Source organism: Corvus brachyrhynchos, unplaced genomic scaffold (assembly GCF_000691975.1).
Source record: "Corvus brachyrhynchos isolate BGI_N302 unplaced genomic scaffold, ASM69197v1 scaffold305, whole genome shotgun sequence".
Classification (NCBI taxonomy): Eukaryota; Metazoa; Chordata; class Aves; order Passeriformes; family Corvidae; genus Corvus; species Corvus brachyrhynchos.
Window position 1 is genome coordinate 1,709,135 of NW_008239284.1, and position 25,013 is coordinate 1,734,147.

Sequence of the window (25,013 nt, forward strand, 5' to 3'; positions counted from 1 at the left end):
CCTCATCTGGAATCTCTTTCCCCTTTATCTCTCTTCACTAGTTCTTGCATTAATGCATAATGGGAGAGACAAGCCAAGAACCTGCTGATCCCAGCTGAGGTTTTGGCTTTAAAGTCTTAACAGAAAATACTATCAAGAACCCTCCAGATCAATGTTCTGCTGAAAAAGTTTTCCCAAACTAATCCAAGGAAGGAGCACTGTGTAATCTTTCTTTGAGGTTGAAAGGAGAAAGTGCTAATTTCATGCAGAAGAGATTGTATCTTGGGCCGGCATAGGAATAGAAAATAAATTGGTATTAAATTACATTCGTCTGCCTCAAAATAATCTAATAAAGCATCTTCTGGATCAATAGCTGAATCATTATCCCAGGCACACAGTGAGCTTTCCCTCTTTTAATTTGAGATTCAAGAAAAGAGTTTTTTGCATTACCATAGTAAAAAGAATAATACTTTAAGTCTTCATAGGAAAAAGGCAGAAGTAGGAAAAAAAAAGATAAGAGCCACACTTCGTGCCTTAAGCAACTGTCATTCTTCATTTGAAACTTGTAATTTATGGGTAGTGTGAAATAAATTTTTATATTTAATGACTGTCAATCTGTCAGCTTCGCTGACAAAAAAATCCAACAACGCAGAGCAAAAGGACTTTGTGTGCAGGAAGGGAGGAGAAGGGCAAGATAAGGCTTTCAACAACTTTGTTCTCCTAATTAAGGCTCACTAGGGAAAAAAAAAAGGAGAAAATGGCACAGTTCTCCCCTGAAAATGCAGTTTCATCAAAAGAAAATGAGATGTGTCGGCATTGGCTGCAGTGTGCACAGTCCAAACGAGGCTGACGTGGGGAGAAACTGCAACCATATGCAGACTGTGGCCAAAAAAGCTGGAATCACAGGGCTGTGGATTCCAAATCCTGCAAAAGAGCTCAGTTTATCAAAGCATGGAGTAAATATAGAGAGAACATGGTCAGAATAGGCAAAAGCAGACTAAAAGTGTATGTCTGATTATTTAAAGCAGTGAGACTTCAAATAGGGACTGAAGAGTGACCTCAGAAATGACATTAAGGATGTGATGGAGGGTGAGGTTATTCCTGAGGCCGGGAGGGGTTGGTGGGCGCTGTCAGCCTGGGACAGTCCTCAAACTTCTTCTGTCTTCAAACAGCAGATTTTTTTCTTTTCCCTGGAATCAGGTTCCCTGTAATATATTCATTAATGCAGCAGGTGGAACAGGGAGTACAATGTAAGTCCAGGGCACCAAGCTGGGAAGAGATACAAACTGTACAGAGCACTGAATCACAATTCCAAATGATCTTGATAAGTGGGAGAAATGATCTGAAACCAATAGCCTGCGACTCCCTGCAGGGAAGAGAAACTGAGAAAGGTGAAATCAAATACATCAACTCCAAGCAATCCATAACCAGCTGCACAGCACTGCAGGAATTTGGGAAAACGGGATGGGGGGAACTCCCCCAGAGGCAGAAAATGCGGTAAAGGGGAGGGTGAGGCCAGGCTGGACAGGGCTTGGAGCAGCCTGGGCTGGCGGGATGTTTCCTGCTTGCCGGAGGGTGGAATGAGCTGGCCTTTAAGGCCCTTCCAACCCAAACCATCCTGGGATTCCAGCCTCTGGTGATCCCAACACTTCTCTCAAATGAGCAGGAGTTTTCTGCTGGGGGCGTTGATGCCAAGACCTTGCATGTCTTGCCAAACAAGAGGAGTGCAGGGGATGTGCTGCAGCTCATTATCCACATTCTTTGAAATGTATTGTCCCACACGGATTTGCCTGGGGTGTTTCCCCGTGGACAGCTGCCAGTGCTCTTGGCTTCTCATGTTCCCTGTCAGCATCTCTGTGTGGGTGAGGAGCAAACAAAACCAAAACTTTTGATGAGCAGCCTTTGCAAAAGAACCCAAAGCTTCCCACGGCCCTGTCTTGGGTGGGGATTGGAGCTGGGCCCTGAGCTGGTGACAGATTTATAGGATTTTTCCTGGTACCTGGATGGTGTTGCCTCATCCCATGAGGGTGAGTGGCTTTGGAGTTGTTCCCGTTGCCTGTGGAGCCACGTGAGGGGATGAACCCACAGCTCAGCAATGCCTGGAGCAGGCAGGGCTGCAGAACCCATCCCTCCGGGAGGAGAGCGGCCTTTGCTCCAGGAAATGCACACGGGCACTGCAAGGAGCTCCTTTTTTGGTTTTTTTTTTTTTTTTTTCAACCATTCACCACTGGATTTGCTTTGTTCCAACCCTCCACGGATCCTGCAGCTTTTGGGGAGCTCTGACACCACCATTCCCAGGCTAAGGAGTTCTGTTTTCATGGTGTCTCTCAGCGTTGTCAGGTAAACAGCTCCAGCATGTGCAGCCGCTCTGGAGGATCCATCTGTGCCTGAGCCTCCTGCTTTTCTTCTGGAGCTGCTGGAGGGGAAACTTGCTCCACATCAGCACAGCCTCCTGTTGTGAGGAGGGCTCCAACTCCTGCCCTGCCTGTTATCCCTGTTCCTGTGTGCTTTCCATGACCTGATAAAGAGAGAGCGACCTCTTGTCAGCCTTGAGATCTTCCTTCGCCTCCTCTGATGTCCCCAGCCTTGTCTTGGGTGTTTGGCTTTGACGGAAACACTCCCAGGAACAGAGGGGGTGCAACTGTGGGATCTGTAGTTCCTGAATCCTGACTGGCTGATCCAAGAGGAGGAGGAGGAGGAGGGGGAAGCCTCGTGTCTGTGCCGCTCTTCAGCCCTTCGCACTCCTCAGGCTCCAGCTCCGGGCCCCCGCCCTGCCGAAGGTGAGGGAACTCCTGGGGAGGGGGGAGAATCTCCCCTTGTGGCTGTGCCTTCGGTGCGGGAACACTTTTGAGGAACTACAGAGGGTTAAAACCACATTTCTGAACCCAGCCCAGGGCAAGAGTCACATGCACCGGGGAGATTTTGCAAGTCGGTGCTTGCAGCTCAGGGTGAGGAGAGGGAGGCAGGGGCACAGGCCCGCTTAATCCCTGGTTCCAGGAGGCGCAGGGGACACAGGGACCTTCTCCAGCACAGGCTGGGACCTTCCTGCTTGGTGGTGGCACAGTGTGGCACCCGTGCAGTGCAGAGTGGGACAGTGGCACATACAGGACAGGCAGCAGTAGGAGGAGGGAGCTGAGCTGCATTCCCGGCGCCTGGAGTGAGCTGGACCAGGTAAGGCTCTGCTGGCTGCTCTGGGAATGAGGCAGAAGGACCTGCTGGGTGTTCTCTGCTGTTTGGTGAGGGCTTGGAGGTGTCCAAAAAAGAAGGAAGCGAATTCACCAGAGGGATGTTGGCATTGCATAAAGAATAAGAGATGTGGAGAGACACGGAGCCCAGGAGTGCAGGAGAGGAGAGGCTGCTCCTCGAGGTAGCTCAGGAGGCAGCAGAGGAAGGTTTGGGGGGATCCAAACCCCAAAATGGGCACTTCAGGAAAAGGCAACAGAGCCAAACTGTGCTGCTCTAAGAGGTAAAAGCAAAGCTGCTTCGGCTGAGGAGCTCCCAGCATTGGGGGAAGGCTTTCCCTCCTGGGGATGGCTGAGCTGCCCTGGCCTGCTGCACCTTCGCTGTCACCTCCTGGGGACTGTCCTCCAGCGACCCCAAATTCCCATCCTGTGAGCCAGAGAGCCTTGATTCATCTCCAAACGGATGTGCCAGCAGCAGCAACAGGGTGGTTGGTTTTAAGTAGGTTTTTCTTCAGTTTCTAATTAGTTTTTTCTTCAGTCTCCTCTGAAGAGCACTCTTGGTTTTTCACTCTTTGCTTCTGTCTTCTGTGGGCTTTTCTGTCTTGGTTTTACACTCCCTTGTGTTTGATGGAAAAGAGGGAGAAAATTCAGTCTGAATGCACCTTTTGGTGCTGGGATGTGCCCTGTGACACGTGGCTGCCCATGATCCTCATGGCAGAGCTGTGCCCAGGGGAATCTCTCCTCAGCTGTGCAGGTGAGGAGCAGGTGCTGTGCCCATCCTGTGTGCCCACACTCACTGCTCACCCTCTGTGCTTTGATCCTTTAAGTGGGAGGTTTTATCCCTTTTATGTTTTTTTTTCTCTGTGATCAGAAGACTGTCTTGTGTTGTTTGTCTTGCCTCCATTTCCTTTTGGACATTCTTCAACCAGGGACTGTCCTGGCTTTGTGTGAGGGGGAAACTGCAGCAACTATCAGAAAGAAAACAGAAAAAAGGTTAGAAAAAAACAGAAAAAAAGGTCAGAAAAAACCCCAATCCTCTTTGGAGGGAGAGTGGGTGAGATCCGTGAGGGATCCTCCCACCAGGAGACAGCAAGAGGCTCCTGGTTTGAGCAGAGGTTAAAAAGTAAATGGTGGTTTTGGAGAGCTGGAGTGGAAGGTGATTGAAAAGTAAACTCCAGAGTCCTCCAAGCATTTAACAGCCACCCACAGGTGCTGGCAGGAGGTTAGAGAGCTTTGTCAGCAGGGAAAGAAACACCTGGGAAACCTTGGGCAGGGTGCCTGCTGTGAGAACTTCCCTGAGGAGAGGGGAAAGGAAAAGAGAGGAGAGGGGAAAGGAAAGCAGAGACCCTCAAAGGCTTCACTGCTGCTGGGTGGGAGCTCCTGCTTGACTCTGCCTTCAGCAGATGCATTTTTCTTCCTTATCTGCACTTCTCCCTTCCTGTGGTGAGGATTTGTCCCTGTGTCACTGAGCAGGAGTGGCACTTCCAGGGAGGGACATTTACACCAGCTCCAGGTTCTTCTGAAGGTGATGGCAAAGAGGCTTGGCAAGGAGAAGTCCTGCCTGTTCCTTGCTAATTGCTTACAAAATGGGAATGCTGAGGGATGTCAGGACAATTTAAGGAATATTTAGGGGTGACTTTTCCAGCTCTCAACAAAAACCAAATATAAAAAGTGAGTCTGTGTGTACTGAGCTCACACTGGCCAACACCAGGTGCTGACATCCCCAAGGAGCACAGTCACTGCTGTTATCCTTCATCTCTGCAAGATTTGGGATTTTCTTCTTCGCTTTTCAGGGCTTGAAAATGCCTCGTGGCTCATGGAAAGCAGGATCCCAAGGAAGGCAGCAGTGGGAGTGCAAGTGAGGGTTTCACAATCTGCTCCCCACTCTGGTGCTGTGGGGCTGGTTGTTGCTTCCCAGCAGGAAGAGAGAGAAATGCTGAATTAGAGACATCAAAGCTGAATTTCTGGCCAGACAACACAGAAGCCTTCAAGGAGAGGCACCTCCAGCATGGCCCAGAAAAGCCAAACTGGTGGAACTGAGAAGAATGGATCCTCCCTCCCCTACTGCAAGAGGGATTTCAAGGAAGGAGCCCTGCAGTGGGTGACAGGTAAGGGAGCAGCGTGTTGATAAGGGGAGAGGCAGATCTGAGCTCAGTGTCCCTAAAATAACCACTGACAGATTTTATCAAAGACGCTCTTTAACAGCATCTCACTTGCCAAAGTACCCAAACATTGTGGATGTTTCAGCAATTTGGGAAGGGGATGGAGATGCTTTGGGGTTTTTTTTGGAATGCCTGATGTGCAGGAATGAGTGAATTGACCAATTGAAATGCAGCCCCCTGCAAGTCCTCTCCTCTTGGCCTTTGAAGTCGGGAAATCTTCGGGAAACTTGACCTGTGCTGAGGCAGCAGGGCAGGGGGATTGTGCCCCTGTGCCCCTGTGCTCAGGTGAGACCCCACCTGCAGAGCTGCCCCAGCCCCGGGGCCCAGCACAGGAAGGACCTGGAGCTGCTGGAGAGAGCCCAGAGGAGGCTCCAGGGGGATCAGGGGGATGGAGCAGCTCTGCTGGGAGGAAAGGCTGGGAGAGCTGGGATTGTTCAGCCTGGAGAGGAGAAGCTTTGGGGTGACCTCATTGTGGCCTTGCAGGGCCTGAAGGAGCTGGCAGGAAAGATGGAGAGAGACAATTTCCAAGGGTTTGAAGTGAGAGGACAAGGGGGAATGGTTTCAAACTGCCAGAGGGCAGGGATAGATGGGACATTGGGAAGGAATTGTTCCCTGGGAGGGTGGGCAGGCCCTGGCACAGGGTGCCCAGAGCAGCTGTGGCTGCCCCTGGATCCCTGGCAGTGCCCAAGGCCAGGCTGGACAGGGCTTGGAGCAGCCTGGCAGAAGGCAGAGCCATGGATGGCTGTTCACTCACATCCCCCTGCACCCTCCAGCAGGGCCCCTTTTTGCCCAAAGTGTCTCCAGGAGCAGCCCAGGGACACCTGGCTGACCTTGGAGCTGCAAAGGGGAAGGAAATTTGGGTGAAACCTTTCAGCAAAGCAGGATCTCAGCTGAACCAGCCACTTCTTTCGACCCAAACTCTTCCTCTCGCTGTAGCACAGCTTGTGTAAGCTCTAGGTGATGCCAGATGGGCTGCCTGGAGATCACAGCTCTCCTGTGCTGCTCCTCAAATCTAGGACAGGCTGTCCTCACACTTTTCAGGCTCCTAACATGAGTGAGTCTCTAGGATGCATCTTTGGCCCAAGCTGACACTGGAGGAGCCTTGAGCAGAGCCACGCTCCAGGAATGCTGCTGGAGGATCTGTGGGTGCTCCAGGGCAGCCCTGCCACATTCCTAAGCAATGGGATTTCTGGAAAGCTCTTTAATTAATCGCTGAAGTTGGTTTTTGTGGTGGGTGGGCAATGGGGGGGTCTCTAAGAGGGAAATGAGCCTTGGCATCACCCAGCAGCCTGAGCCTGTTGTCCTCCCAGGCAGGGGTTGTTGGGGCAGGACATGGTTGTGCTGCAGAACAGAGCATGGTGTTATCTCCTGTTATCTCTGGCTGCTCCCTCCTGGGATGTTTTTGGAGTTTCCTCCCTCTCTGCAGTTTGTTTCCTTACAGGGGGGGTCTCAGGCTGCTTCCAGAGCTCCTTAGCAATGTCCAAGGAAGGGATTCTGGAGCTGTTTAAAACACACCAGGGTGCTTTGTGCTCTCAGCCTCCCCTTTGCCAGGTGCTCCTTGGCTGTGGGATAAAACCCCCCCAGTCCTGTGCTCACAGCTCCTTTGGGCTCTTGCAGAACCCCCCCAAGGCCGGGTGCTGCTGGTGCTCAGCATGGACAACACCTGCCCCAGCTCCTCCTTCGACATGGACCTTTGTGCCGAGAAGCTGCAGTCCCTCGGCGTCCAGGTGAGCTCCCCTGCGAGGTAATTCCAGCTGGATTTGCATCATTTGCATTTACACCCACAAATGCAGCAAATGGCTTTGGGGGTTTTTTTGGTTTGAGGGTCACAGAATCACAGAATAACGAGATTGGAAGAGACCTCCAAGATCATCGAGTCCAACCCATGCCCTAACAGCTCAACTGGACTATGGGACCAAGTGCCACATCCAGTCTGTTTTTAAACACATCCAGAGATGGTGACTCTACCACCTCCCTGGGCATTCCAGTACTTTATTATTCTTCCCGTGAAAACCTTTTCCCTAATACCCAACCTATACCTTCCTTGATGCAGTTTGAGACAGTGTCCTCTTGTTCTGTCAGTTGCTGCTGGTGGAAGAGACCAACCCTGTCTGCAGCCTCCTTTCAGGGAGTTGTAGAGAGTGATAAGGTCACCCCTGAGTCTCCTTTTCTCCAGGCTAAACAGCCCCAGCTCCCTCAGCTGTTCCTCACAGGGCTTGTGTTCCAAGCCCCTCACCAGCCTTGTTGCCCTCCTCTGGACACGCTCAAGCATCTCAATGTCCTTCCTGAACTGAGGGGCCCAGAACTGGACACAGCACTCAAGGTGTGGCCTCACCAGTGCCGAGTACAGGGGAAGAATGACCTCGCTGCTCCTGCTGGCCCCACAATTCCTAATACAGGCCAGGATGCCGTTGGCCTTCTTGGCCACCAAGGCACATTGCTGTCGCTTGTTTCAGTCCAACTTAAGTCTATTCCCAGTGGGCTGGAAGTCAGCTGGGATGAACTCGGCTTAAACCTCAGTGAAGAAACCCTTTGAAGATAGTTTGGAGTGAATTTTGCTTGAAATTCACTCTGATAGGGTGGAGCATCCCTGGGGCAATGTCTTGTCATGTCCTTTGTCACAAAAAGGCTTTTTTTTTTCCCCTTGTGACTTTCCCAGGCAGATTTTACTCCCTGCACCTGAGACAGGAACACAAGTTTTGGCTCTGTGGCAGCTCTGTGGGTGGGATTGGAGGTGCTCCCTGTGGGAGGGAGCTCTGGGACACAGATTCGGGTTGCAGTGCCCCACGAGGTTTGCCCGGTCTGGTTCTGCTGGGAACTGGAGCCCAAACTGGAGGGTGGCTCTGGTTTTGTGTTTGCTCCCGGGCAGGTGCCGGCGGATCCGTGGAGAAGGCTGCTCCAGGAGGGTGTCCTGAGGCCCGAAGTGAGGCGGTACCTGTTCTACAGCTCCAGGGCCTTCCAGATTGCCATGGCTGTGGTGAGGGTACCGCGGGCTGCCCGGCCTGGCACCGGGGTTCTCGTGCCCACCGGGGGAGCGGGGTTTGGCTGGGGAGCAAATCCTGGTTCTGACGCATTCCTGGTGGGTTCCCTTGGCAATCCCAGCTCACAGAATTCCTGTGGATGGAGGGCAAGGCCCTCTCTCCACCCCCTTGCTGGCAGTCCCAGCAGAGCAGGCTGTTGGTGACCAGCACATGCTGAGCTGGCACTACCTAAACCAGACCTGGTTTGTAACTTGATTTTAAAGATCTGAAGGTGTTCTAGTCCTGATGCTCATTTAGACCAGCAAATCAGTCAACTTTTGGTCTTGTTTGTCTTCTTCTGGTGAAAGAAACTCCTCCAGAGACCAAACCATGAGCATCTGCTGTGAGGCTGGTGCTTTGCAGTGTGCTGAGGGTGTGATCCAACCCAAATCCCTGTTTTAATTCCTTTTTTAGTTTTGGATAGCCATTATACAAATCTCCTTTCACTGATACTGTGGGAATTGGTGCTCAGTGCTGTGAGGGGTTTGGTGCCTGTTTGGTGCACCTGAGTTGTGTCCTTATGAGATGATGCTGTGCCCTACATGTCCCCCACCTGCTCCTAGGCAATCTCCTGCCCAAATCCATGCTCTGGGAAGGGAGGGAATCCAGTTTTCCCTGACTTTAACACAGCCCTTGAGCCCTGTGTCAGTCTTGTAAAGGAGTGGTCTCTGCACCACCTTGAAATAGGAACTTCTAAATCCAGGGACTCTGAGAATTATTATCAATATGCCTCAGTGAGTGCATTTCTTATCTCAGTGGAAGAACTCCGCTGAAATCCTTCCTAGGGCTGAATCATCATTAATAATTCACTCTTTGTCTTTGGTGAGTGGTGATTTTTTTAAAATAAACTAGGGCTCCCTCAGTCCTTCCAGTCCTTTCTTTCCTCTATTTATTATTGGAAAGAGCTTCTGTCCTTTCTCACCCTCTGAAAAATCTCGTGGGACTTAATTTATGAGGGAGAAGGGACTGTTATTTTCTTCTTCCCATGACTTTTCTCACTTTCATGGCTTTGTGACTCTCACCAGCCTCTCTATTTTTTCCCAGGTTTTCTACATCTCTCTCTGGACAAACCTTTACTCCACGCTCCAGCTGAGTCCCCTGGGACGCTACTGGGGGGCCAGCGTGCTGGTGACCCTGGTGGCCCTGGCTGTCACTGTACTGGTGATCCTGGTCATTGATCACCACCAGAGGAAGGTGAGGGGAGGCTGCTGGTGTGGGGACGTGGAGAGAGGGGAGCAGGATTCCTCCTGCTGGGTCATTCCCTAGTTGCAGGCAAACAATGACATGATCCAGGGAGGAAGCAATATTTTTAGAGCACTCAGGGAAGGCAAGGGATGTTCTGCAGCCAAGGGAGGGGATGGAATGCTTGACATGGAAGTGTTGGAGCTTCTCAGGCTGGCTCAGACCTCCTGCTGCTGGAAATCAGGGAATCAGAGAATCCCAGACTGGTTTGGGGTAGAAGGGACCTTAAAGCTCATCCCATTCTGTGCCTGCTCCATCCTGGGGTGGGTGTTGGAGCCTTCTGGAGTGAATTTCATTTACTGTGCACTGAATTTTCCTCGTTAAGGAAACCCCACTGGCTACATGCAGATATGAACAGGAAAAGCCAATTTATTTGAGATTCTCCAGCAGGATGGAGTGTGCAGTTGCAGGATTTATGGAATCACAGAATCATGGAATGGTTTGGGTTGGAAGGGACCTCAAAGTTTATATCATCCCACCCCCTGCCACGGGCAGGGACACCTCCCACTGTCCCAGGCTGCTCCAAGCCCCAATGTCCAGCCTGGCCTTGGGCACTGACACCTCCCAGGGAACAATTCCTGCCCAATATCCCATCCATCCCTGCCCTCTGGCAGTGGGAAGCCATTCCCTGTGTCCTGTCCCTCCACCCCTCATCCCAAGTCCCTCTCCAGCTCTCCTGGAGCCCCTTTAAGCCCTGAGAGGCCACAGTGAGGTCACTCCACAGACCAACCCTTGCAGAGTGGGGTTTGTGCTCCCACAGCAGCTCTGGCTCCTGCCCTGCTCCTGATGATTCCTCCTTGCATTCCCTGCTGCTCCTGGCATTACTGGCACCATTTATTTGGCTGAAGAATAATATTGGAAAGGCTCGATTCAAAATCCAGAGGGGGATTTGGAGCAAATGATTCTTCCAAGAGGAAACCAGGCAAATGTGGGGGTTTGCAGAGGTTTGGGAAAGGAGATTGCCGGGACATGGAAGGGAGAACAGGACCCTGGAAATCAATTCCAGCCTTTTCCTCTCAGAGCTGCAGTATTTGGGATTATCCAGCTGCAGTTTGTAGACTTTTGCTGTGGATTGGGTTATTTTCCCTCGCATTCTCTTAACAGCTGAACGTGAACACAGACGTGAGGCTGGCAGCTGTCAATGAAATCTTTATCAAGCACAGCGTAATCCTGGGCATTACAGGTGTCCTGGATGGGCCACACAACATCCTTCAAGTATCCTTTCTGCTGGGAATTGGTCAGATCCCTCCTGCTCTGCAGGTATTTCTTGCTGTTGTGATCCAGAAGCTGGGATTTCTAGGATCTGGTTTGTCTCCTATGGGATGGCACAAGGAACTGGGAAGTTTTTATTTCTCCTGCAAGTGGGCATTGAGATATGCCCAGAGGTGACTGGAAATAATGAGTCTAAAGGATTGAAATGGGATTCCTTAGGGCAGACAATTATTCCTAAAAATATGTTATACTCCTGTGACGCTGGTGATTCTGCCTACAGGCAGAGTGATGGCAAAGTTCCTATGGCAAAAAAAAAAAACCAAACCCCAAAAGAACCAAGAGGGAGAAAAAGCAAACAGTCCCCCAAAAACTCGAATGTGGAGAAAACCAAAATCCCCATCCCTGGGCTCGTCTGCTGCTTTTCAGAGATGATTTTTCTGGACTAGACAGGGATTTAAGGGAATGAAGAGACTTTTAAGACTCTGTGAAGGTGTTAAAGGAAGGTGAGAGAAACACAGAGAGGGGCTTGAAATTCAAATGGAGAGGGAAGCCAGGGTGAAGCAGGGAAAGGGACAGGGAGCACTGCAGGAGGGCAAAGTCATTCAGGATGAGGAGGAAACCCCTATAAACCTGAATTCCATGTTTATAAACCTGAATTCCACATTTATTCAGGCCAGCAGAGTCCATTAGAGGACTAATCCAAGGAACCTTCACCTTTACCTACCTGTCCCAAAACTGCCTGAGAGCAGCAAATAAGCCAGGGATTTACAATTGCTCTGTCTGCTCCAATGTCAGATCCGTTCTAACCCTCTGGATTTCACATTTCCCTGATCCCTGTGCTGCTGGCAGGTGCAGCAGGTGCACAAGGACAGAGCTCTGGCCGCCTTGCAGCTGGCAGGACTCACATCCCCAACAAACGTTGCTCTTGGAAAACTCTCTGTCCTCAGAGCAGCACCAAGCATGAGCAATTTTGTAAAAAATAAATGGAGTGAATCCCTAGAAATAAAGGGAAAGCAGGAAGGGGTTTAGGGCAGCTAAGTCACTGTGCCCCACAGTTTATTTAGGTGGAGGGTCACTGAGATGAGTGATGGGCAGTGAGCCAGGGTTATCCCAGGCTGCAGGAGGTGAGGGAGAGGGACTGGCTGCTCTCTGGGCCTTCCCTTCCCTTCCCTTCCCTTCCCTTCCTTAGCCCAGACCCTCCTGGCTCCAAACCTGTAATTTGGGTCCTGGCTGCCCTGAGCACCCCATGGACACCACCTGCCTCAGCTCTGCTCCCTGCAAGGCCCATCCCACCGTCCCCAGGGCTGGGAGAGGGAAGCATGGAGAGATTCCTTCCTTGACCTGCCCCTTCCAGCTGTGGTTCGTGCACTTCAGCCCCGAGCGCTGCCTCCAGGCCCTGGCAGCCCACATCACTCAGCTGCAGGGAACACAGGTAAAGGACAGTGGGGACAGCCTGGGGACACAGGCAGGGCCTTCCCTAAGCCCTGGATTTGCTGGGATGGAGGTGGGAAAGGATAAATGAGTGTTTGGGTGCCCTGGTGAGGTTCTCCCACTGTGCCCTGGGAGCTGGGCAGACTGGGAGGTGAATAAAGTGCACCTGTCCATGCCCAGCCCAGCAGGTATTCATCCAGACCCTGTGGAATGTGGGTGTCTGGATAATTAACTGCACAGCTTTAATGATGGAAAGTCATCAGGAATGAAAGGCAAATTTTAGAAGCACGTGGCACACCTTGGAACAGCTGACACCTTGAGCTGTCCTCCTGGAATAAATGGGATAGCCTGGAGGGGCAGGAAGTGCTGGATTGAGTTAATTCTATAAAAATTCTGTCCTCTTGGCCTTCAGAAAATGTTATATACTCAGAATATATATTCAGAAAATATACTGTGGGCATATAAATACCCAGTGAACTGCCTTTGTGGGATGAGAGGTGAGAGCCCTCCAAAAATCTCCAGGCTGCTCATCTCCCTGAAAGCTGCAGCTCAGGGATGGACTGCAATGCCCTGATTCACACAGGGAGTGAGAGAGCTCCGTTTTTAAAGACAAGATTCTCCATGCCAGGCTGTGACCGTGGTGCTGGGAGCAGTCACTGGCACAAGAGGCAGCTGAGGGCAGCCAGGCCATGGGATGGACACCCAGCTCCAAGTGCCAGGCACGATTCTTGGGATGGGAAATCCCAGGAGTGAAAAATGTGCAGGAGGAAATTGTGCCTTTTAAACTCAGTGCTCAGGGCACCACTGCTGCCTGGGATGGGAAATCCCGGGAGTTAAATCCATGCAGGAGGAATTGGTGCGCTGTAAAGGCTCTCCTCAGGACACCAGTGCTGCCTGCCTTTGGAGAGCCCCAAAATCTCCTTCTCTTCCAGGCAGGCCTGAGGCACAGCCTGGACCAGCTCTGTGTGGTCATGGATGTGGTGGTTCAGCCTGAGCTGGGGAGGGAGGAGGAGGCTCCATGTGAAGAGTCCCCTCTTTTATCCAGCGGGGGGACCCTGAACAAAGATCCTGTGACCTGCAATGAGCTCCTGCGCCTCATCCCCGAGGGCCCACCCAAGGTGAGGGCAAATATCCCCCTGACAGAGGCACCAAATCACCCCCCCGAGGTATCTCAGCTCCAAAACTCATCCCAGCCACAGGGGACACCTTTTTCTCTGGCAGAAGTACCTGGAAGTCCACACACACTTCTCCAGCCCTGGCACTGCCGAGCAGTCTGAGCAGCTGGGGCTTCATCCTTGAGGAATTCATGGATTGGGCTTTTCCTTGCTGGTCCCAAGGTCCTGTTTGGTAGAAAACCTCTACCCAGGGCCCTGATGCCCCTGCCCAGGCTGGGGCTGAGCCCTGGATGTGCCCAGCCTTTGTCTCCTCCATGGAAAGTGCCTTCAAAGACTTGTGCCACGCTGAGCAACAAATGTGTCCTGATTCCCGCTCAGCATGGAGCTACCAAAGGGATGATTTTGATTTATTTTGCAGCTTTCCTGTCACTGTTGCTGAGTGAATTCAGTGCAGGTGACATCCCTGCAGATTGAGGCTCTCTGGCTGTCTACAGGCAGGGACAGAGCGGGCAGGTCCCCAGGGCCACCTGCGGGCCAGCGGTCACTCGGTGTCACCCCCCTGTGGGGACAGCACTGCTGGCCAGAAGGGGATCTGGGACAGTTGTCCGTGCCATTGGCTGCTGTCCTGCTCCTGGCAGAGCTGGGCAGTCCTTGAAGCAGGGAGAAAATGGTGTTTAATGTCTCCTCTGCCCTGCCCACAGGGATGCCCTGCTCTGACCTCTCTCTTGCTCCTTCCAGGCGATGGCCCAGCAGCTCCTGGTGATCTTCAGTGGATGCTACGTCCGGCTCCTGGTCACGGGCCGGCTCCCTCGGGCCGGGGCAGGGGGACACGTGGAGCACAGCAGCCTTCCCTGTCTCTGCCAGTTCATCCAGACCACGGTGCTCCACAGCCACCACAGCTGGGTCAGGGGCAGGTGACCAGAGGGGGCTGGAAAACACCAAAATAAAGCTGTCCCCACACACCAGGGTGGAGAAGCTGTGGGGCGGAGGAGAGAGCTCTAATTCCCTGTCCTGGATGAATGAGTGGACACAGGGCTCTCATAAAACATGCCAGAGAGCTGCTCCCCTTGGAGACCTCCTGCCCTCCAGCTCGGCGTGGAGGAGCTGCCCCAGGGGTCAGACAGAACCCAGGGACAGCCTGGGACTCGTTTGTGTCCAAACCCTCCTGCCACCAACCATCATCCCTCACACAACCTCGTACCAGCAAAGGTGGCAGCAAGAGGCCGAGCCCTGGAGCAGCAGGAACTTGCATTTGGCTCTTCCCAGGGGGGCAGGATGACTCTGCTCCCTCTCCCGTTGTTTCTGTCACCAGGAATGGTGAGAAAGATCCATCTCTTCCTACCTGAGCCCCCAACACCATCCCCTCAGCAGTGGCTTCCCAACACATGATCCCCTTATCAGTAACCCCCCCAACACACATAATCCCCTATCAGTGATCCCCCAACACATGATCCCCTTATCAGTGACCCCCCAAAACATGATCCCCTTATGAGCCCCCCATATGATCCCCTTATCCCTCCACACTGCCAACACACGATCCCAAGCACTGCAGTGACACCAAACCCATTCCAGGAGAAAAACCACCACACTCCCAACCAGCTGCTTTCCATCCACCTTTACTTGTGGTTGAGCTGTCACAGGAGGGGGTCGGGCAGAGTCCCCCCCACATGTGTGGGGTTTGGGGTTCTGCTGTCATTGCTCTGTGACAGTGCAGGGCTTGGGGGCACATCCTGCTGTGGTCCCTGCGGCCTCCGCTCTGGGGGTGCTGCACATCCCCTGGGTGTTGGCTGGGCACAGGGATAGGGATTCCCACACACCACAGCTCCGAGACTCCTTATTCCAGCTCAGGAACTGATTTTGCCTTCATGGAAATTGCCTGAAGTTGTACCAATGTCACTGGGAGCACAGTTTGGGCTCACAGTAAAAAAATGCGATTTGCTGCTGGGATGCAATGGCTCCTGCTCCTCCCCTGATATTCCATGGTGTTCCCACATTCCCACAGGTGCCAGGAGCATCTGATACACTTTGGGAATCTTCTTTTTTTTTTTTTTCCTGCCAGCTAGAAAATTCTGGTCACGAGAGACTGATGAGGACATTTTCTATCAATGGGCTTCTGTGCCGAGAGCAGATACAGCAGGGACTTGCTGATGTTTTCCAATCCCTGGGATACAGGGTTTCCAGCCAAAATCAGTGGGAAGAAATCTTGTGGCCTTCATGGGAGGACCACGAGGGCTTTTATTGTCAGGACCTGCACTGGATGGGTTTGGTGTTGCTGGGGAGTGAGGTTGTTGCTTCAGGGGGTGCTGGAAGCTCTGCCTTTACATCTGCAAATGCACAAGGATGGGAGAAAAGGGAGGGATTCGGGATTAACCAAGGGGAAAGGTTCTGGGAGGTACAGGAAGGTCCTCTGAAAACCTCAGCTACCCTGATTGCAATTAAACACCCAGCAATTAACTGTAGAAAGGAGCTGAACTTTGCTCAAAGGAGAAGTTTGATTCCTCTCGCTGCTACATCCGAGTGCTTGCCCTGATCCTCCTGGAGCCTCTGCTAAATCCTGGCTCCCACAGAGAGGCGGGGGGGGGCCCTCCTGCACCTAATGAAGGCATTAGTGAGGGGAGACATCCCCCTTCCCTTCCCCATGATGGATCCAGCTCTTACTTTAGGGGACAGGTGAAATTCTGGATATTTCATAGGACCCCCTGAGCACACAATTCCCTTTCCTCCCGTCCCACACAGCTCATGGGAGCAGCAGGAAGGGAATGGCTCAGCCCTACACCTTCCCTGGAGTCTCCAGGGCCAGCTCCAAGCTGCTGGCAGAGGCAGGAGGTGACGGGCACACCCTGACCGCCGTGGCAGCTGCCCGGGATGTGCTCCCGCCTGGCTGCAGCTCTGGGAATGTTTGCTCAGGAGCCACCGGGAGTGACTCAGCCGAACCAGTGCAACCAGTACCGGCGGGGCAGATTCCTGCTATGCTGAGATTGCTCTGCCTGCTGCTCAAAGCTGAGTTCACTTTGACACGGAGCTTTGACACCTGAGCAGTGCAGTCAGGTGATGCTGGAGAAATTTCCATGTCTCGGCTGAGGCAGGGAGAGGAGCCAGGATGATCCTTGCTGTACCCACCGTGCCAAATTTGGGCTCTGCTGTATCTGCAGAGTCATCCTGGTTTAAATGTGTGGTTTAAATGGGCCAGGGAGGGAAGACTGGGAAGCAAGGACAGGGCTCTCCGGTTGCCAGCTGGGTGTGGGGTGCTGTATTTTGGTGTTTAGCAGGGGCCCGAACGACAAACAGTGTCCCAGGGACACAGAGCTCTGTGGGAGCAGGTGACATCCTCTTGTTCCTCTAATCCCACCCCAAAGCACGTCTGTCCCCCCTCCCAAAGGCTGCTCTTCGCTCCTCCCCTTTGCCAGGGGCTGTAATGACATTTAACAACAAAACCCAGCGCGGGGAGAGCAGAAACTTCTGCAATTTCTACCCGGTCCTGGGTGCTCAGAGGGGAATGGGGAGGTGCCCCCCACCCCTGACTGAGCCCGGGTGGGTCCTGGGCCCCCCATCCCAGCAGGTTTGGGATGAGGGGCGTGGATGTCCCTGTCCCCACGAGCCCACACTTACTCCGGTGGTGGCTTTGGGGCGCAGCCTGCTCCGGGCAGGGCGGTGGCTCCCGGGGCTCCCGGCTGCACAGGGTCCTCATCTTCCTGGCCACATAGCGGCAGGCTGGGGGGGAAGGGGACACGGGAGACCCTTGCGGCACTGGGAAACAGCAGCTACCCCAAACCAGCCTCCCCAGCCAGCCCGGAGCGGGACCCGCAGCAGAGCGAGTGGAGGGGACTGGATTTACCAGGATAAACGCCACTGGTTTCTGTGCCTGCCGTCCTGGCTGTGCTCCAAACCCCTCCAGCACCAGCCTGGCTCCCCCCACGAGCCAAGGCCATGAAATATGCAGAGTATTTACCCTCCAAGCTCTCTCCTCAAACCAGAGGTTTCCTTACCGTTGATTATTACTCAAACCATTTTCTCGTGGGCTCAGCAAATCTGTCCTTCGCAACCAGCCCGGCTCTCCCTCTCTCTCCTCTCGCAGGCAGCTCTGCAGTGTTGACTCAACAGCCCGGCTTCCTCCTTCCGTCCCTCCCTGCCTCCCTCCCACGGGGGTGCTGCTCCCGGAACGCCCGGTCACATGCGGGAACACGGCTCAGCCCGGCCTGCCCCCGGGATCCCTGCCCGGGAATGGGAACCCTGCTCCGCCCGGAAAGGAGAAAGCGCTCACAGTGATGGCTCAGGGCAGCTGCTCCGAGGCTTGAGCGAGGGAAGAATAAAAGGTGACCTGGCCTTGGCTGGAGGGGTTGCTGATGTTGCTTTGTGGGCGCTGGAGGAGCTGGATTTGGGATGTGGGAGGCGAACCTTGTGCTGTGATCCTGAACTGGGCTGGAGAGGGTCCCTGCAGTGGGCACTGAGCTTGTGCTGGTGCCCTTTCCTCTCCTTTGCTGCTGCTCTCTCAATGCTGCAGAGACAGTTTTAGGATCACAGGATGGTTTGGGTTGGAAGGGACTTTAAAGATCATCCAGTTCCAACCCCTCTGCCGTGGGCAAGGACACCTTCCACTATTTGTCCCCCGGTCAGACCTTCAAACCCTTTTATACCCACTGTATGAGGGGGGAGGTAAGGGTGACATCCCTAACAGACAAAATGTAGGCAGAAGATTGTCCTTGATTTTTCCAGGGTCTTCACCCCATTCCACCTCCGGAGCACTGATTTAGTCCTCACTAAAGCCAGTTACTGAAGAAATGGAAGTTTAGTGCATCCTTTGACAGACCTTGCTGCCATTTGTGCTCCTCTGTGCTCCTTAATCCCAGTCGGGTGAATTCTGGAAGCTCCTGCTGTGCTCTTTGGCCAGGGCAAGGTGCTTCCCTTCCTATCTCTGCACCAGGCTCTGCTCCAGGCAGGTTGGACTTTGCTTTCCATGGCCTTGCTTTGGGATTGTGAGGCTGGTCAGAGATGGGGTCAATGGAGTGCAGGAATTGCCCCTGACAGTGGAATATCTCCAGTCAGGGAGACTCCACAGCCTCTCTGGTCTCTGCCCAGGCCTCGGGCACTGCCCAGGGTGGAAGTTCTGCTTCCTGTGCAGGGGAATTCCTGGGATCAGTCCCTGCCCGTTCCTCTGGTGCCATTGCTGGGCCCCGGAGCAGAGCCTGGGCCCTGCCCTGAGCCCTCCCTGCAGCCAGGGACAGCCAGGGACAGCCAGGGCTGAGGGCCCCTCTCAGAACGGGCTCCCCTCGAGGCTGGGCAGCCCCAGCTCCCTCAGCCTTTCCTGGGCACGGAGGTGCCCCAGGCCCTTCCTCCTCTCCAAAACCTCCACTGGTTCCACTCCAGGGAGACCAGAACTGGACACAGAACTGCACCTCTGTTGAAGCCTGCGAGATCTGTAGGTGATGCAAGATCTGTAGGTGTTAAAAAAAAAAAAGAAATCAAGAAAAACCCCCAAACCCTGAGCAAGACCCTTCAGGCTTCCCCCCTGGCCCTCCCAACCTCCAATCCCTCTGGAGGACCCACCGTTCCAGTTCCCAGAGGTCCAGGGGGATGACTGCAGCTTGTGCTGAAGCAAACAGTGAAGGTGGCTGGAGGAATGAACTGTTCCTCTGAGGTTTGGCTTCCCCCCGACTCCACACCCCGTGTGTGGGTGTTCTCCTCACCGTGGAGCGGCTGCCCCGGGTGTGCAGGCACATCCCTCTAGATGGTGCTAAGATAAAGAGAAAAGATGGGTGGTGAGAGGCCTGGGAGGAGAGGCTGCCCCGCTGGGCACTGCCCGAGGTCTCCTGGGCGAGATCATCTCCTCTCCGTGTTCTCCCACTCCTGCAGGTGCTCCCCTGTGCTGCTTGTTGCAGCAAACACATCCCAGATTCTTCTTCTGCTCCCAATTCCCCTTGCTGGTGCATGAGACTCCACAAATCCATCGTGACTTTAATCAGCGCATCTGCTCCTATCCATGCACGAGACCAGACAAGTGCATTTTTAATGGCAAAAATCCATCTTGGCCGGTTTTTTCCACTTCAACCAGTTTTTACAGAGCAGCGCAACTCATCAGCTGAGTCCTCCTCTATCTCATGCATCATTAACCAGAATCTTAACCAAATTCAAGCATAGATAATGTGTGATTTATTGATGTGGGCAATCAAGAAAGAATCCAGCCTGGCTGCCAGAGAACAGCAAGGATCATTGAGGATTAGTGGTAGGGGAAGTCTTTTAGATCCACGGCTGGGCACATTTCACTCTGGAGTCCCACACGGGAAGTAAATCAGCTGTTGAAAGAGAGCTGCTGTTAGGAGAGACTTTTAAAAAAGGAATAGCAACATTCAGGTCTGGCTTTTTTCCCATTAAGTATAAAAAGGGCGAGAACGACTCTGTGAAGCTCTGAAGCAGGAGAACTGAGCTCCTCTCCCGGTGCCTTCTGCAGAGGGTGATGATTTCCTACGCCCTGCAGTCGTGGGAATGGCTGCAGCAGGGATCTCCTTGGCACCAGCAGGATTGGAACTGAGGAGTCTCTGGTTGTGTGTGACCACAGCCCAATGTCCAGGTGGGTTTTGGTGTCAGTCCTGTGCTGTGCCCTCAGCCCTGGCAGCTGCCCTGCTGTCGCCACTTCCCTTAATCACAGACAGAGGCTGTGACATATTTTAATTAAATCTCCCCCATCTAGATAGGTTGGCCTGAGCTTTGTCTGTGGTTTCTACTGATACAGTGGAGAAAGATTCCTTTTGCCAAGTTTTGTTTCCAAGAATGCCTTGGCTCCACTTCTGATGAACCCATAAACTGGATTAAGAGCTCAGGGACAGATTTTCTAGCATTTGAAACCCATTATCTGGGCTGGGTTTTCCGAACAGCTCAGTCCCCTTGTAAGCAGCAAATTACAGCCAGGAGTGCTCAGCACTCTGTGGTTTGTGTCGGCCTGCTCGAGGCCACGTTTTCTGTGGAGCATCACCCAGAGCTCCACATTTTGGGAAAAGCAGGGCAGTTTTCCCAATGCTGATGTGAAACCAGAGTTTACTGACAAAGAGACTCCCCAGCCTCTTGATTCTACTCCAGATGTGCAAAAAAAATATCAAAAAAATCGGTTGTCACATTGATGCATGGGCTGCAAACTTTCTGTCATTCATTCCAATCCCTACTGCCCATGAGCACAGAACATCACCTGAAGCTCCTGAGGGACTTCATCTCCAGCCACCAACCAGCCTGGTGCCATTTCAGACCCTCTCTGTGACCTGTGGGTTCTGTACAGAATTCATTCAGAGCTGTTCCAAGGAGTGTTGTGGAGCTAAATTATGGATTTACAGGTTTGGGTTGGAAGGGGCCTTAAATCTCATCCAGTGCCACCCCTGCCATGGGCAGGGACACCTCCCACTGTCCCAGGCTGCTCCAAGCCCCATCCAGCCTGGCCTCGGACACTTCCAGGGATCCAGGGGCAGCCACAGCTGCTCTGGGCACCCTGTGCCAGGGCCTCCCCACCCTCACAGGGAAGAATTTCTTCCTAAAATCCAACCTAGTCCTGCTCTCCATCATTTTAAAACCATTTTCCCTTGTTCCATCACTCCAGACCCCTGTCCAAAGCCCCTCTCCAGCTCCCCTGGAGCAGTTTTCCCAGTGCTTTTCCCATTTTAGAGAAATGCCCCAAATTTTCCTAGTTTGTTGGTGGATTTTACCCTCAGCACTGCCACAGCTGCCCTTCTCCCAGAACTCCAGGTTAGCTCCACGGTGACACCTTTCATGGCACACCAGCTCGCTTAGGAGGGAACAAACCAGGGGAAGTGGATTCAGGGATCTGCTCCAGTTCAGAAGGAAGCCAAGTGTCCCCACAGGGCTTCCTGCAGAGGCCTGGCACGAGGGGACAGAGGGGTCTCCGTGCCCAGGAGACCCTTGCGATGGCAATCCATGACTGTGGATGACAAGACACAGAAAAGGATTTTTTTGGAGCCAAAGCTGGCACTGTTTTTTCTGGATGCTTCCTTCTTGGCGTGGATGGTGGGGAATTTCTGTTGAATTAAACATTCTTCAGCTGGTTGTGGCTCTTGTCACCTTGGTGGCCTCTTGGTGCCACCAGCCCAGCCCAGCTCTTCCTCTCCCGTCATTGGAAGCAGGGTATTTCTGAGTAATCCATCCCCACACTCACAAATCTGAGGGGAGAGATGAAGGTGATTCCAAGATTTTTATGGCAAAACCCCCCAAATAATTCCCCTGTGCCTTTGCCAGCCCTTGTCTGGTGACGTCCTTGCTGGGAGGGAAGAGAGACACCAACACAGCTCAGAACAGACAGCCACGCCACGGAAAATGCCCAACCCAGGGAGGTCTGGGGCTGTGTCAGAGCCCCAGGCTGAGCCAGCAGATTGGTTTGTCCCCTGTGGGGCACGGGCAGGCGTTGGCAGCGATGCCAGCCGGGTTTGGCACGTCCCCAGGCACTGGAGCTCCCTCGGGGCGTGTTCCATCCCTGCTGCTTGCCAGTCATTCCAAAGCCTGGCCCAGCCTCCCTGCTGCTGTCAGCCTTGGCAGGGCACCTCTAGCAATTACTGGCACCCTCGGAAGGAAGAGTATTTTGGGATGTTTCCCTGCAGAACACCGGATAAAGATCCCAGAGCCCTGCAGCTCCTCTGGAGGGATGGAAACGAGGGAACAAATGGCTCAGAGCTTCAAGGACTTCTGTGGGTCTTCTTCAGCAGCTGTGCCATGTAGGGTGGCCATAAAACCCCAGGCAAACCAGGCCTACATGGAAAACAGTGCTCAAAACTGATGCCTTAGGTTTTAACTTTTATATTTTTCAAATCCTGCACTGCCTGGTGTGTCACTCTGGAGTTTCTTGGAGCCTGTTCATTTCTGCTCTCTCGTGCTGGGCAGACATAACAAAGCCTCTCTGGCCCTGCTCTCCAAGGACACCCAGACTGCCCTAGGCCCAAAAACTATAAACCAAAAGCCTCTAAGGGGGGCAAGCTGAGGGGAATTACATCATTAACTGCAGCTTTAATTGGAGAATTAACCCTGCTATGCCAATGAACCAAACCTATAAAAGTGTGAAGAACTCATGACCTGGGGTCCATCTTGGGCTCCATCCTGGCAGTGGCCTCTGGCTCCCCAGGGGTACCTTTGAAGGCCTTTCAGATAAATACCTGCCTTTATTCCCTTACTCCTGTCTAGTCTCTGTTTTTGGGTGGTCTCTCAAGGCATCAAAACCCTGATGGATTGGGATAGTTCACCTTCCTTCTTATCCCCACAGCCAGATGTGCGTCAGAAAGAATTTTATGTGGCACAATTTGCACTTGAAAAAGGCCCTTTGGGTGTCCCTTGCCATTGCATCATCAGAGGGCTCATGTACAGAGTGTTCTTTGGATGTTCCTCACCATCCCTGCTGCACTTCCCTCTGGGTGACCAGCTCATCACTCCCCTTCCTCTATCCCCCCTTCCACTGTCTGCAAGGAGGTTTTGGGGTGGCTGGTAGATCTTGGAATCTTTCACCCTTTAAATCCCAGAGTATTCAACACCAGAGTATTTGATGCCTTTTAAAATAAAGAATAAATAAATAAGTAAATAAGTAAGTAAATAAATAAATGTATTACACACAGCCTTTATTTTCTAGTTTATTCCTTCCTCCTTGTTGGGCAGCTGGGGAGAATGAAGCACGTTGTTTTTTCTCAGCAAACTGAAACAAGGAGGGTGTTTGGAACTGTAGCTTTCCCCGTGTTTCCTTTTCCTCTCTTAGCTCAGATGAATGCAGAACCCCTTTTTTGGGGCATCTCTCTTAACCCTTTTTATCTACATCTCAGGTTACATCTTAACATTTATCACTAAATCCTCAGATGGTTTTTACCCTGATATCTTCATCTCTAGGTGTTGTATTTCTCATTCTGATTTTCTGAAAGTCTTCTTTTGCTGCTCTGCTGGTTCTTCCTGACACTTTCTGTTTTTTCTGAATGGGGAGCTTTGCTACTGAGCCTTTCTTTTCTCTTACAAGCTGCCCACTCTTCTGCTTCTCTCTGATTTCTTTCTGGTTTCAGGTTTCAGTCCCTTCAGGTTATGAACAGAAACTAAAACCGACTGTTCACATGATCTGAAACAATTTAAAAGCCAAAATTTGCCTTCTCTCTAAAAGCTGTGGTTGTGTTTTTCACTCGGCGTGGGCACCAGTACAGCCACACCAGTACAAACCAGTGCTCAGGCTGGGTTTAGTGGGACATGGGACAGCGAAGCAGCTGGCAAGAAATTGCCTCTGGCTCAGGCTGTTCTGCTTAAATAGTTGTTAATTAATAAAACTGTGTTTAATTCCTCCTCCTCGCCTCAGTGAAACCATTGCTTTGGGATTGGTTTGGGGCGTGGTTAATCAGGGATTGGGGAAAGTTTAAGATTTGAGCTGTGCCTTGCTGAGCCCAGCTTGTCTGGAGCCATGGGGAAATCTGTGCCAAAGGATTTATTAGGGGCAGGCTGGACCAGGGCCGTGCTTGGCTGTTGCTACCTTTAATTCAGGAAAAAAATTCCTTACTCTCCTTTCTCCTTACTCTTCCTGCCTTCTCTTCCTATTAAAAAGTGAATATTGCCTGGTGTATCCTGGATTTTGGGCACAGCTCAAGGATCGATGCATCAGCTCCAGGGTGTGTTTTACTTAAAGCTCTTCCTCGTGGTGGGAGATTTCTACAAAGCCTCAAAAATCGTTTCTTGAAGGAGAAAATAACCCAGTGGATTTCATACTCCTGGGGAATTTTTTCACTAGGCGAAGTTTAGGTGAAAAATTGAAGGAGAAGTTGTAGGACTTGGTGGTTTCCATTGAGATTTTCTCCTGTGCCTTGAAAAGGGATGGAGCAAAAGGTTGGTCCTCAGCCAGGGCAGTGTTTATACCCCTGTTAGAGACAGAAATAAATGTGATTAACTCCACAGCCACTGCTGCTGTGCTCTGTCGGTCTTGGGAGCAAATTAAATCAGAACTCTGCAGCTAACTTAGGTGGGGCTGAGGGTTTTAAGGCAGGCCAGGGATTTAGCTGTTAATATTAATGGAACATTTATAGAGGAATTTCTCTGGGCTGCTTTACAAAGCAGCCCAGGGTGGCCTCAGGGCAGGCTCTTGGCTGCATGCACCTGAGGTGACTTTTACTCGTGGTGATTTTAAGTCTCTGGCATCAGCTGCCCTGAGTTTAATGTGGTTAGCCTGGATTTACAGCATTGTAAGTGGGGCTGAAATCAAGTTTGCTGTGCCTATTAGAGGGTGAAATTGATGTCTTTGCAAAGAGCCCAGCCAGCCAAAATTTCTGCAATGCTGAAATCTCAGCGTGGGCTTTGAGAACCGCACGACAGATTTGCAGTGGGACTTGTGGTGTGGGTTGTGAAGCCTGGAAAATCCCAAACAAAGGCCTGAGCCACCCCTGCAAGGCAAACTGATTTCATCAGCCTTGACACAGGCAGGGGAAGGTCACAGAATCCCAGAATATTCTGAAGTGGAAGGGGTCTCCAGAAGCAGGGAATGCAGGCGTAAGAGCTCTCCAGGAGTCCCCCCTGGAAGGGACAGGTGATGCCTCCTCATCCCTGGGCACGGGCCCCACTGGGGCCATCCTGCCCTCCCTGTGGAGCCAGGGAGCCTCCTGAGGATCCATCCCTCTTTGTCAGTCCTCGCTTTTCCCTGGGAGCCAGGCCAGGTGGGAAGGATGTCAGGAA

The 25,013-nt window shown here is 52.4% G+C and overlaps 1 protein-coding gene and 3 long non-coding RNA genes across 8 annotated transcripts in view; 2 read left to right on the top strand and 2 right to left on the bottom strand.

Moving 5' to 3' along the window:
• Nucleotides 1–947: 947 nt before the first annotated feature.
• Nucleotides 948–14,345, top strand: TMEM268 (transmembrane protein 268). Of its 5 annotated transcripts, none has more exons than XM_017740340.1 (9): nt 948–2,759; nt 4,955–5,269; nt 6,941–7,050; nt 8,193–8,402; nt 9,388–9,537; nt 10,690–10,800; nt 12,152–12,229; nt 13,161–13,346; nt 14,082–14,345. In XM_017740340.1, the coding sequence occupies exons 2-9, from the start codon at nt 5,170–5,172 to the stop codon at nt 14,259–14,261; spliced, it is 1,125 nt and encodes a 374-aa protein (XP_017595829.1). In that variant the 5' UTR covers nt 948–2,759; nt 4,955–5,169; the 3' UTR covers nt 14,262–14,345. The 5 variants fall into 5 exon arrangements, with proteins under 5 accessions (XP_017595829.1, XP_017595831.1, XP_017595832.1 ...); XM_017740342.1 differs by having other exon boundaries at nt 950–2,759; nt 8,193–8,306; XM_008638355.2 differs by having other exon boundaries at nt 951–2,759; nt 8,193–8,300.
• On the bottom strand, nt 10,719–13,167 carry LOC108448175. The gene is made up of 2 exons (XR_001863971.1): nt 12,010–13,167; nt 10,719–11,793 (listed from the first exon to the last, which is right to left on the bottom strand). It is a non-coding gene; the product is annotated as an uncharacterized LOC108448175 (long non-coding RNA).
• Nucleotides 14,346–14,943: 598 nt separating the features above from the next.
• Nucleotides 14,944–17,470, bottom strand: LOC108448174. Its single transcript, XR_001863970.1, has 3 exons — nt 17,330–17,470; nt 16,953–17,054; nt 14,944–15,667 (listed from the first exon to the last, which is right to left on the bottom strand). It is a non-coding gene; the product is annotated as an uncharacterized LOC108448174 (long non-coding RNA).
• Nucleotides 17,471–17,571: 101 nt separating this feature from the next.
• Nucleotides 17,572–25,013, top strand: part of LOC108448176 — a 16,672-nt gene continuing 9,230 nt past the window's right edge. Inside the window, exon 1 of the long non-coding RNA XR_001863972.1 lies at nt 17,572–17,656. This is a non-coding gene — a long non-coding RNA (uncharacterized LOC108448176). The remainder of the gene's footprint in view (nt 17,657–25,013) is intronic.